Source organism: Urocampus carinirostris, chromosome 16 (assembly GCF_059441175.1).
Source record: "Urocampus carinirostris isolate Australia breed hairy pipefish chromosome 16, RoL_Ucar_1.0, whole genome shotgun sequence".
Taxonomy (NCBI): domain Eukaryota; kingdom Metazoa; phylum Chordata; class Actinopteri; order Syngnathiformes; family Syngnathidae; genus Urocampus; species Urocampus carinirostris.
The window spans coordinates 14,399,011-14,412,788 of NC_142364.1; the positions used below are offsets into that span (position 1 = coordinate 14,399,011).

General features: G+C 41.1%; 1 protein-coding gene across 1 annotated transcript in view; it reads left to right on the top strand.

Annotated features, from left to right (window-relative positions):
* The window catches only part of lamc3 (laminin, gamma 3), a 243,035-nt gene that overhangs the window by 122,343 nt on the left and 106,914 nt on the right, over window positions 1-13,778 (top strand). The window contains exon 11 of the mRNA XM_088356238.1: window positions 11,685-11,883. Coding sequence (XP_088212364.1) covers window positions 11,685-11,883 — 199 coding nt within the window. The remainder of the gene's footprint in view (window positions 1-11,684; window positions 11,884-13,778) is intronic.

The following is a 13,778-nucleotide window of genomic DNA, read 5'->3' on the forward strand; positions in this document are numbered from 1 at the left end:
AAAACAATGCACAAAGTGTTCATAACAATGACAGTAAAAACAATTTGATTCAAAATCAATGAACCAGCGATAAGTGAAGAGCAAAGTCGCGAAGGGTCTCACTATAGATCTAATGCAAAAAACATGTACAGTGGAACCTCGGTTTTCGAACGCCTCTCAGTTCGGACAAATCTGAGAAATTCTTGCTTCGCTTTTCGGTCAAAAATCGGAGTTCGAACGCCGGGGTGGATGTTTCACATCACAATTTTTTACTCCTTTTAATTTTCTCAGGTGCAATTGCACCTCCACTACACTAGGGGACGTCCGAGATTAAACAAATATATAGCAAATGGGCCGAGTTACAGAATTTCACCACACCGATGAAGCTGCAGCCACCAGAGTCATCATGACTTAAATGACACTGTCATGAACCACTTCCGAAAAGTGCTAAAAAGAAGGCAGAAGCAAGTGTCATTGGATAGATATTCTAAGAGAAACGAACATCCTGTAGCCAGTCATCCGTAGCAAAGAGATTTTAACGTGTGAGCACCCCTCAGACAGAAGAGCTCCCCAAGATTTTATGGAAGGGGGACTCTCCTTCCAAACAATAATTTTCCTTCCTTTTCCATCCCTCTCACCGTCCATCCGCCCCTTCTGCTGACCACCACAAAGGTAAAAAATCCTATTCATAATTCTTTTCTTCATCCTTTTTTTATTTTTACACGTTCATGTTCGCGTAATCTTTCGTACGGAAGATTACGCTAACGCGAACGTACGATTAGCCTGGGTTACATTTATGTTATTTGTGTCTCAAAGGTAAACAAAGGTAAACATTCAGGGTGTTGGAACGGATTAAAACGATTTACATTATTTGTAATGGGAAAAATGATTTCTGTGTTCGAACAAATCGCTTTTCGAACAGGGTTCTGGAACGGATTATGGTCGAGAACCGAGTTTCCACTGTACTATTTCCCAACATGTTGCATGTTTAAGAACTTGAGATTACTTTCAAGAAACAAAATTTCACATTTTCATTGATATCGCCGATACTTGGCGCAGTGGTCCGTCAGATTGACACGGGCGTGTTTGTACGTCTGACTTCTGATCCCGGACATCTGCTTGATCCTCAAAACAGACATGGTTCGGTTCCCCTGTGGCGACTACACCAGACCGACCGGCGGAGAGCAGATGCCGTGGTCTCGCAGAAAGCAGGGAAGGTTGGTTGGAGCGAGGGGGGGTCATCTCACTTGAGCCCCCCTAGCAATCTGCCAAGGGAAGTGCTACACAGTGTAGCATTTGAATTTAAATTGGTGCCTGAAATGAAAACGCATATGAAGGGATAGCGTATGGGTGAAAAGGAAGCAATCATTTAGTGAGAGGAATTCAACTTCAACGAGAGGCTGTCGGAAACTGAAAAGTGTCTGTTGGGGGCTGGTGTTCATATGTTCAAGTGAGACGTAGGAACAGGCCTCCGTTGTAGTTTCGAGAACGTTTTTTATTTAGTGTATGATAAATGTATTCTGTTTGTCGACAAGAAAGAATTTAGTTCTGTTTTTACTACAGGATACATGCAAAGGAGATTGCATTGTGATGCCAGGGTTGTTCGCTATTTCGATTAGTGTATCGTACTTTGGTTGGTTAATTTGACTATTATGCACTGTAGAATAGAATAGAATACAATATACCTTTATTGTCATTGTTATGGGCAGCACGGCGGCGCAGTGGTTAGCGCGGCACAGTTCTGAGGTCGTGAGATCAAACCTCCTGTGTGGAGTTCGCATGTTCTCCCCGTGCTTGCGTGGGTTTCCTCCGGGCACTCCGGTTTCCTCCCACATTCCAAAAACATGCATGTCAGGTTAATTGGCCGGTCTAAATTGTCCTTAGGTGTGGCTGAGCGAGCGAATTGTCTGTCCCCTATGTGCCCCGCGATTGGCCGGCAACCAGTTCAGGGTGTCCCCTGCCCACTGCCCGAAAATAGCTGGGATGGGCTCCAGCACCCCCCGTGACCCTACTGAGGATAAGCGGTGCAGATAATGGATGGATGGATGTCATTGTTACAAAATGGGTTAACATATTGTGACAACGAAATTGGGCATGACACTCCAGTTTCACACATTCACAGTGAGGTAGAGAAACCAAGAAGATAAGGAACAGAGAAGATAAGGTTATAAAACAGGGAGGATAAGGTTATAGTTATAATTTACATAATATTTACACAAGAAATGACGGCATGTAGGATGTTACATACAGTTGGTATCGTAAGGGTTTGTGCAATATGCATTTGGTGCAAAAATAGTCAACAAATCATTGCAACTATTGCCCAATCATGTTGCTGTTCTCAGCCTTCAGAGCGGATCGGCTTTTGTAACCTGGGATATCTATTAAAGAGAATGGGCTCAACGGAAGCCTCTGAGAACAGTTTGGAATTCCTTATCCGAGGCTTGCCTCCTGTTCTCCTTGCAAGTTACAAATCCAAGTAAAAAAAGCCTACTAAACTATAAACTTAACACCATTTTAAAATTTGAACCTCTGTTTGACTGATTAAATAAAATGTATGCATAGTACCATGCGCCATTAAGCGAGTTTTAGAAACCTGCCAATTATGTTTTGCATTGTGTGTTAGAATCAAGCTAGATCATGTTAAAACAAAGTATTTTTTCATCTCTCTGTTCATTGATTTCCACAGCACTTAGGCCTGATCTGCTTTTTGTAACTTATGAGATTTAATAGAAAGGGGTAAGAGGGGGACCTTTAAATAGATAGCAACTTTTGCATGAACAGGTCTTTTCATGCACTCCTCTCCTGTTCTCCTTGCAACTTCAAAATTAAATGTCTTGTTACCTTATTTTGATTGTTTACTAAAACTATAAACTTATAAGTACAAAAACATTAGAAACAGAGGACCACAAGACTGTATTTTATCTTTTAAACAACGTCACTGATTTATTTAGGTGACGACACGAACTGGTGGTCATTTATCGAATGAGTGATGCATAGAAATCTTGGAAATCTACCAAAGCAAATGCTGCAACCTCAAACGGGTTTGTGGCATCCAGTCTGACGGTCCCCATCATCAGCAATACAATTTCGGCAACAAAAAGCAAAAGCTTTTAAAAAACAACACGTGCAAGGAACGGTAATATTTCAGAAAAGAGAACCTGACGATGAAGGACACTGGCCGCTCGCTTCATTCACACCAGGCTAAGCAATTGAGTGATGCAAAGAAATGGTCGCCATGACGACCCTTCACTCAAATGCATGACGTCTGCACTGCCACTTAAGAACATCTGATGAATGAACTAATTCTGCTGTTCAACTACTTTGTATGTTTGACGTTGGAAATGAGAGCAGTAGAAGCAAACACGAATATATACATCATATATTTGATGAAAAAAATGTGAGGACAAAACCTCACAGATTGTCATCAACACAGCCCAAAAAATCATTGGCTGCTCTCTGTCCAGTCTGAAGACATTGCAGGCTTGAGCTACCGCAAAAGAACCAAAAGCAGTATTAAGGAATCCTCTACCCTTCTGGAGGGACAAGAACACAAAAATTACACTCATGCGAGCGCTGGTTATTTCATCCTTTACTATTGCAAAACAGGGACTCTTGCAGCAAAACTAGAAAGTAAAATCCAAGCCATGGAGATGCGATGCTACAGGAAACTTCTAGGCCTCTGCTACATAGTCCATGTGACAAACAGAAAATGTGCAACACCATCAGTGCACATGGGACCCTATTAAGAACTGCAGTGGTATGGTCATGTCACAAGATCATCAGGACTGGCCAAGATAATTCTCCAGTGCACAGTCCAAGGAGGCAGGAGGTTAGGAAGACCGAAAAAGGACTCGTGCTAACTTTACCATAATCCAAAAACAGGCCAGGAACCATCAAAAGTGGAAAAAGCCTTCCAGAGTTGCGTTCTTTTTGGTGCAACAGTTTCTTTAAAACAGGAACTAAAAGCCTTAAAGGATGTTGTCTTCCCTAGAGCCATCACCGCCTTAAACAAGCACACAAAACTGTAAAAATACATGGATATCTTACCTATATAAGAAATTTGAATTCATATTGTTTTTCTTCATTCTTATTTTAAACAATTTTGCTAGTTGCAATTGCACTATTTTAAATTATATTGTATACTTATTGGACCTAAAACAAAAAGTTAAAACTTTGTTACACCTTGGGTGTTGGAGGTACAAAGACAAAACTGTTGTTATTTTACTAATGAAGGCCTTGTTTTCCCCAATAGAAATTTCTAGTCCCAATTAAAGGTAATCGTAGCCTGTTTTTCTTTACTTACTGTTCCAGGAGAAATATTCTAATCTGAAAAGTATACACTGGGCCGAAAAGATGTTCTGTTCCGATAAAAAAATGGTCTTCGATGTTTACAAGTGATAAGTTGTAGTCCGCAGACAATAGCCTTGTCAAAAGTGAAGGTTATAGTCCCAAGCTATTGGTCTGGTGCTGGGTCTAAACTCAAGTGAAGGTTCTCTCTCTATAGAAATGACTTGTCTTTGAGGGAGGGTTTTCGTATCAAGTATCTTGTCTGGTCCTAATCGAGGGGTCAAGTCCTGAAATGTGATTCTACTCCAGTAAAAATGTCCTGGTCTTTAGTGTTCGCAGAAGCAGTTAATCCAGTCTGAAAGATTATCCTGAAATTCCCAATAGTTTGGTCTAATTCCAAACCAGGACTTTGATCTCAGGCGATAATTCTGGTACCAGAGAGGGTCCGAGCCTCCAGAGATTATCCTAGTCTGAAGTCTGGCAGTGAAACAAAACTGAATAGTCAACAAAGGTATAAATAACAAAGGCATCTATATAAAATGGAATATTCATACAAAATTAAAATGATAGTCCCGAGACAATAGGACTGGTGCTGGGTTTAAACTCAAGAGAAGGTTCTAGTCTTCGAGAGCTAAATTTGATAACAAAAGTCTTGACTGGTCACAATTTAGGACTCTAGTCCTGAAACGAGACTTTACTAAAAGTGTTCCGGTCTTTAGTGTGTATACTACTAATCACTGAAGAGTCTTATCCCAAAAGTCCCGAGACAATGTCTAATCCCAAATAAGGTATCCACTTTAAATGAAGGTTCAAGACCTGGAGAGGATCCTGGCCTTAAGTAAAGATTATAGTCCAAAGTCAGGTATTGAAACGACACTATTTCGAAAATACAATAGTCAATCCTTGAGAGAAGGTATAAATATACGATAAGATATTCATCCCAATGAAAAGTATAGTCTGAAAAAATTAGGGCTGGTTCCAAAGGAAGTTTCTAGTCATAAGTGAAAGTTCGAGTGTTTTAAGTACCGTATTTTCCGCACTATAAGGCGCACCGGGTTATAGGGCGCAGCCCGAAAAAATAGTTTTTGGTCCTATATCTGACATACATAAGACGCACCGGAGGCGCTACAATGGGAACGTCGACAAAACAGTCATATAGTTCAGTCCAACTTATTACCCCCTTAACATTCCCAAAGCTTGCAAAGACGCAAATACGTGTCGAGAACACGTGCGGATGCGGTGTCCGTACGATGTCGCTCAAATGCATCGTTCCATCATTCGGAAGGTTAAAGTCTTGGGATTCAAGAAATGCCAACCATTCCTTAGTTTCTATTTTCTTTTTCGCTCGCAACTTTACTGTGCATATGACAATAAACACTTGGAATTGAGTTTAATTTAAAAATAGACACTCCATTCCATCCATTATCTGCACCGCTTATCACAGAAACATCGAGTTCGGTCTGAAACAAGATACAGGGAAAATATATAACCAGAGTAGCTCACCGAAGTCGTTGTGTTCAATAATAATGTGCAGCCATGCTCCTCTTATATCCGTGAGTGTAGTAAAACCAGGAGAATAAAATATTTACAAATACAGAATAGAAAAAAATGCTTTCTGTATGCCGTCAACCACGTGCTATACACATTCATCTTTTTCGGCCAATTGCAGGCTTTGTTTTGCCGTTCAAGCCTATGCCAGCCTGTAAATGGAAAAAAGGATCCGCCCCTTGACCTCCGAATAACTTTAGCCAATAGTGATCGATTCAACTGATGATTGACACATCTTTTTGGCCAATTGCAGGCTTTGTTTTGCCGCTTAAGCCTATGCCAGCCTGTAAATGATAAAAAGGATCCGCCCCTTGACCTCCGAATAACTTTAGCCAATAGTGATCGATTCAAATGATGATTGACACATTTGTTAGCCAATGAAACGCCGGTAAATAAATCCCAGCATACACCGCGGACTACTTGGCGTTCGGGGGAAAATCGAGTCGGCGGCTGCAAGTTAGATGGAAGACTTTGCGACTTAATGTTGATCCATAAATAAGGCGCACTGTATTATAAGGCGCATGGTCAGCTTTTGAAAAAAATAAAGGCTTTTACGTGCGCCTTATAGTGCGGAAAATACGGTACACGTTCTAGTGGTGAGGAAAGCTTCTAGCTCAAACCCATGACTTTTGCTGTCATGGTCAGATTTTACCAGAGTATCATATTTGTATTTAATCTCATGTGTCATGATTAATACTTTATAACTGGATTTGTTTCTGTATGAGTTATGCTGCAAAAATCTGCGATGTCAGCCGATTTTAAAAATTTGCACATTAGTCGAACGAATGTAGAAACCTACCCCAATGAATCATTTAGGAGTCATTTACGTATTGATTTTTGCTTCCCCTCGTGTGCAGAGGCATGCTCAACATGCTCCCTAGACGAGCGTAATTAACACGATCGTCCTACGCTTGCAGAAAAAGGGAAGATATGTAAAAATATGTAAAAATGTATCACATGCAAGAGTGTGACTTTGTGACTTCATGTTTAGAACTGTTCCCATTAAGGTTCGGGAAATTCAACGAGGCTGTGGTGCAATGTCGTTCTAGCAAAGACTGTTAATGATTCGATACGTCAGACGCCAAACTGGAGGGAGTTTGCTTTGCTGCACCCCCCTGAGTCCAACCTCTACACCCCAGTCCCTAATTACCCCAAGACTTTATATTACCGTAAATTCCGAACTATAGAGCGCACCTGATTATAAGCCGCACCCACCACATTTTAAGAGGAAAACAGATTTTGTACTTACACAAGCCGCACCTGTATATAAGCCGCATGCGCCCACATTAAAAAAATGTAACACAAACACAAAATTAACCCAAACCCGACTAAGTCCCGCGATTGAAACTGAATGTCCTTCATAAAAGTACACAGTCCAAAAATCACAGCCGGCAAAATGAACGGAAAATGATACCGGTACTTAAGGTTTGATGCAGACCTGCAGAGTCCGGGTCCCATTGAAAGCAATCCAATAAAAAAGTGTATACTTCCAAAGGTAAGGGTGGGAAGAATATATATCCACTATTGTCTGCCGCGTACACAAACACTCACCTTTACCGGTCCCCATTTCCCGTCAGCCAGCGTTTTTTTCGCCCCTTCTTTTTTATTCGCCCGTGGGAAACATATCAGATAAGTGTCTGAAATAAATACATTACAAAAATATACAGTTGCAAATACATATTATACATGGTTACACATATTTACAAAGAAAGACGGTACACCGAGAGAGTTTTCAAAGCTTTAATAATAATAACTTTCATCCCAAATGGTGCCTGTGACAGGTAGCAACACGCTAGCAACACGCTCGCAACACAGTAAACGGGTCTGTTAAAAAACATACCGTACTTGTAAAAATCACGGTAAACCGTCTTCATCTTCCTCCTTAGAACTAAAGCCATCAAAGTCGTCTTCCTCAGTGTCGGAAAGCAACTTCGTCATATAGACGTCGTCCCACGCTCCCTTATTCCAAAACACGCTGGCAACACGCTCGCTCCTTCTTTATCGGACTGCTCGATTGCTTTTAGCTTGAAAGCTGCGTCATGTGCCTTTCTTTTTGCATTTTGCATGATGAGGGTATGTTTACGCTAATTTAATTAACTGTATGCACAAGCCGAGAAGTTGCAGTCTTCCTCTGCGCATATATTCCACCGGTCTAAATCTTACCTATTGTACTCGAGCGCCGCTGGCGGCCGTTAGAAAAATTACATAAATTGGCCGCATCACTGAATAAGCCGCAGGGTTGAATGTTTGGGAAAAAAGTAGCGGCTTATAGTCCGGAATTTACGGTAATTACTTGGAAAGCAAATTGGGTTGGGTCATTGTGATTTCCATGCCACTTCTATCCTGTTTTATGTCACCATATCAGGTTTGGTTTTTTTCATGTTTTGAAAACTTTGGTAGTTGTCTTAAGACTTGGTTTGTTGGTGTTTGTTCCTGGTCTTTGTTAATAAATACCACCCTTTGTTGAGCACACCTCCTCCATTCTGGCTTTCCTGGATCTGGGTCTGCCTTTGCTTACGTGACAAAAGGACCCAGTGGAAAGGTCCGCATCCCTGTCCCGGTGGTGAGGAGAAAGTCCCTTGAGCGCTACTGTACGCAATCCAAGCGACAATAGAAGAGTCCCTCGGCTGCTTCTATACCGTTTTCCAGAGGCAAGAAGGTTCCTGTCCTGGCCACGAGACGGTCACTTGGCAACTTTGTGTCCCTGTTCCGGAGGGGAAGGACAAGGACCATTAACCGCCCCTGTCCCTGTGGTGAGAAAGTCCTTGTCCTGGCAGCTAGGACAGGAATCCTCGACTACTCCTGGTGCTGTTTTTGGGGGGACAGACAAGGACCTTCGGCCGACCCCTGTTCTGTTGTTAAAGGTCTGTTTGCTTCAGCCTCTGTGATCTGTTTTGTTTTGTTTTTTGGGCCGTCTGCCATCCGGCCTTTGAAGAAGAGGTAATGCCATGTTGCTGATAAATACCATCATTTGTTGAGCACAACTTCCTCCATTCCGACTTCCCTGCATTTGGGTCCAAAAATATTACACTATGTATATGGTACAATAGGATTTTAACAAGGGTCAAAGCAGGCAGTCAGATGAGACTGTGCCTCACTTGTCACCATGGAAACATATATGTATTCCTTAATATTTGGCTTAAGTTATATTCATTCTGTTAATGATAAAGAGTGTTCAAAAAATGTCCACCCTGTCAGATCGCAAATATGTGTTTGGCCATGTTCTGTACTTACATGTATCACTAATATGCAAATTTTTAATTAGGGTAACATATTTCCAACTCGGTCAGTAAATTAAAATTGTATGTTGTATTTATTCTATTTACTTCTTTTTTGTAAGCGAGTTTCAGTGACGTCAAGTTCGGGGATCAGGTGAGGCTGTGCCATTTCAAAATCGCTGAATTGTGACATTGAGTCATTAATTTTATTAATATGTAAGGTCAGCAGATGCAGAGTGAGGCATGCAATTATCTTGCCTCCTGACAGAGGGCGCTAGTGAGACAAACATTTCAAAGTTAGTGCACACTTCAACCCAAATATTATGATTTGTGATAGTATTAGCAAACTAATGGCAAGTAGGACATCCAATCCTTTTTGGGGAATATAGTACAGTGGAACCTCGGTTCTCGACCATAATCCGTTCCAGAACCCTGTTCGAAAACCGATTTGTTCGATCACCGAAATCATTTTTCCTGCTAAAAATAATGTAAATCGTTTTAATCCGTTCCAACACCCTGAATGTTTACCTTGAATGTTTAACGTAAACTAAAGCTAACCCAGGCTAATCGTACGTTCGCGTTATCGTAATCTTCCGTACGAAAGATTACGCTAACATGAATGTGTAAAAATAAAAAAATCAGGTCGTTTACAAGTCATTTAGCACCCGGGTCTCCACAACAAGTGGTGAGCGGTTCATTGGAAAGGGGGCTCCATTCCAACACCCTGAATGTTGGGCTCCGTTCCAACACCCTGAATGTTTAACTTGAATGTTTAACGTAAACAAAGCTAACCCAGGCTAATCGTGCGTTAGCGTTATCGTAATCTTCCGTACAAAAGATTACGCTAACACGAATGTGTAAAAATAAAAATAAAAGGATAAAGAAAAGAATTATGAATAGCATTTCTTACCTTTGTGGTGGTCAGCAGATGGCGCAGGTGGACGGTGGGGTATTCCCTAGCAAGATCAGACACTCGCACACCTCCTTCATATTTTGCTATTTTTTCTTTCTTAAATGGTTGTACGCACTACTTTTCTTTTTTCACCCGTAGCAACTTTGCTGCTTGCATTGACTTTCTTCGGAGGCATAATTAGGGGCTAAAACACTCCGTTCACCGATATTAAAAGCGAAAGCAAAACGAAGCACGTCCGCAAGAGCGATCTACACCCGTACGCCGCTCAGCATCGCACCCTAGCATACGCACTCACGCATTACCGGCGTTCGAATTCCGATTTTTTGACCGAACAGCAAGCAAGAATTTCTCAAAATTTTTGGTCAGACTCTGATTCGTTCGAACTCAGAGGCGTTCAAAAACCGAGGTTCCACTGTATTATTTATCTGATGATGCTTTTAAACAAAGGAGTAGCGTATTGACTTCATTTATAGTCAAGGTAGGACAGTTAAATGTTTATTTCCTGTGCCACAGTTTATATATATATATTTTTTTTGTTCTGCCAGTCAAATGATCAATAAGATCAATTATGTTTAAATCTGATTGCCTCACCAGACACGAACATCACTGCAAGTCACTGACAAGAGTACTGTAAATTCCGGACTATAAGCCGCTACTTTTTTCCCAAACGTTCAACCCTACGGCTTATTCAGTGATGCGGCCAATTTATGTCATTTTTCTAACAGCCGCCAGCGGCGCTCGAGTTCAAGGCACATGACGCGGCTTACAAGCTAAACGCAATCGAGTAGTCCGATAAAGGAGGAAACAGAGCTACTGCATGCAAACTTTACCTTGCGAGTGTGTTGCTAGTGTGTTTTTTAGAATAAGGGAGCCTGGGACGTAGTCTCTAAGACAAAGCCTCTTTCCCATAATAAAGGAGGACAACTTTGATAACGTCAGTTATAGGGAGGAAGACAAGAACGGTTTAACGTGGTTTGAACATGTATGGTATGTTTTTTTAACAGATCCGCTAACTGTATTGCGAGTGTGTTCTTAGTAGCGTTTTGCTACCCTTCACAGGCACAGTTTGGGATGAAAGTTATAATATTATTATTAAAGCTTTGAAAACTCTCTCGGTGTACCCTCTTTCTTTGTAAATATGTATAACCATGTATAATATGTATTTGCAAGTGTATATTTTTGTAATGTATTTATTTGTATTTATTTTGGACACTTATTCTGATAAGTCTTGCACTGACCAATTAAAAAGAAGGGGCGTAACAGAGGCAGGGGATGACGGAAAGTGGGGACCGGTAAAGGTGAGTGTTTGTGGACAGGCCAGACAATAGTGGATATATATTTTTCCCACCCTTAACTTTGGAAATATACACTTTTTTTTCCTTGGATTACTTTTAATGCGACCCGGACTCTGCAGGTCTGTATCAAGTCTTAACTATCGGTATCATTTTCTGTTCATTTAACCGGCTGTGGTTTTTGAACTGTGTTCTTTATGTTCAGTTAAAATCGCGGGATTCAGAGTAGGGTTTGGGTTGATTTCATGATTGTGTTTCATATTTTAATGTGGGCGCATGCGGCTTATATACAGGTGCGGCTTGTGTAAGCACAAAAGCGGTTATCCTCTTAAAATGTGGTGGGTGTGGCTTATAATCAGGTGCGCTCTATAGTCCGGAATTTACGGTAATTAATAAATGCGGTTTCTCAAAATAAAAAAATGAAAACTGTCTTGTATTCTCCTGCAGATAAATTTATCGGCGATCAGCTCCACAGCTACGGCCAGCTCCTCTCCATTACCTTCACCTCAGAAACCCCGGAACTGCTTCCCAACCGCGTGGACGTATTCCTCAACGGCTCTGGAGTCATGCTCAGCGCACAACTCAAACCAGGCCCCGTGCAGCAAAGCGACCCCAACCTCACGCCACGGAAAACTTTTACAGTCAGGTAGGAAGAACGGCGATTCAAATTACAAAAAAATGAAAATGGATGATAAATATACGAGCCTACAATTTCCTGTTTGGATTTAAAGTTTACAGCTAATATGAAATAATACATCTGATAACAAAAACTAATAAATCAAATCTGAAAAGGTTGGAGAAGCCAAATAAACATTTTGGTACATTCTAAGAAAAAGGAATTGTTGGTGTACAACAATCCGTGTTCGGACGCAGTAAAAATAGATCTGCTGAGAAACAGTTGAGTTGAGGACATTTACTACAAAGGTACAAATGAAATTACAACAGAGTGCACTCGGGACCAATTGATCAGGGCAGTGCTCTCCCACCAAAAAGGGCAAGGAGTTGTTTTCCCCCAAAAGACCAAAAGACAAATGGTTTACCACGGTTTTTATAGGAAAGGGTGGATTGGTAAAATAGAACATGGAGCTCTAACTGACCCTGAAGAAGATTGTTGCTGGGAAAATACTGATATGAAAGAATGTATACAGACGCTCCCTTATTTACGAACATTCGAGTTACGACAAATGGTAGATACAAACATTTTGTATTGTGTGCATGTTTTTTTGGGGTACAGGACAGTATTATACTGCTTCTTTCCGCCTCTACCGGCGTGTGGCACTGCAAAAGCTCACCCAGCATCCAACCTGAAGAAGAAATCCGGCTTCCTCTTCCTAGTTCGTGTGTAAACATACTATACTGTATCTCCATAGGCTAAGAATTTTGACAAGTGAAGTTCAACTTACTTTTGGAAGATGAGCTTCAAGAGTTAGGCGACTTCATCCCCCGTGGTAAAAAGTGGCCGAAAAAAAGCAATCCAAACCATTTTCTCAACCGCATCAAGTTTTCATATTCCACTTCCACTTAAAAAAAAACGCTAGCCTCCTCTTTACACTATACACCAACCATATTGAAGGAATGCATGAGATATTAAACAATAAAAATGTCACAGTTCTTAGCGTGCTGGAGATGGTATGGACATCGTATATACAGTATAGTATGTTTACACACGAACTAGGTAGAGGAAGCGGATTTTTTTTTCTTCGGGGTGGATGCTGGGTGACCTCTCACAGTGCCACACGCCGGTAGCGGCAGAAAGAAGCACTACAGTACTGTCCTCTACTCGTAAAAAGGTGCACACAATACGTAACCTAACTTACAGCAATGTCCGGTTATTGTCCAACATCCCGAAAAAAATGATTGTATCTACCGTTTTTTCTAAGGTGAATTGTCGTAAGTCTGTATCTAGCTCTGGTGGCCCCCAAAAAAATCAAGTTTTGGACTGTTTCAAGGGTTGGTCCCCCCAGATTGTTGTGTTTGTGCTTACATTTCGGCGGATCCATTGTGGGTTATCACCTCGATATCCAAGTTCATGTCGGTTTCTACACAGTGTCGTGGACAGTCACCTCATGTTTGGTGGAGCCCTGGGAAGACTACACACATGCACATGCGCTGTAGCTAGAAGTGTTACTGTGTAGACCAGCGGTCGCCTACCCAGTGCCCGCCAGCACACTGGCAACCGTATCACGTGCCCGCAGGCTTGTTTTAAAAAAAGACATAATCACGAACTATCGATGTCTGAAATGTGATTAAATTGTGCTTCAATTTTTTTTAAAAGATTGCATTTACAGTCATGTAAATAAAAGACAAAAAGTATATATATATATATATATATATATATATATATATATATATATATATATATATATATATATATATATATATATATATATATATATATATATATATATATATATATATATATATGGGCAGCACGGCAGCGCAGTGGTTAGCGCGTGTGCGGCACAGTTCTGAGGTCATGAGATCGAATCTCCTGTGTGGAGTTTGCATGTTTGCCCCGTGCTTGTGTGGGTTTCCCCCGGG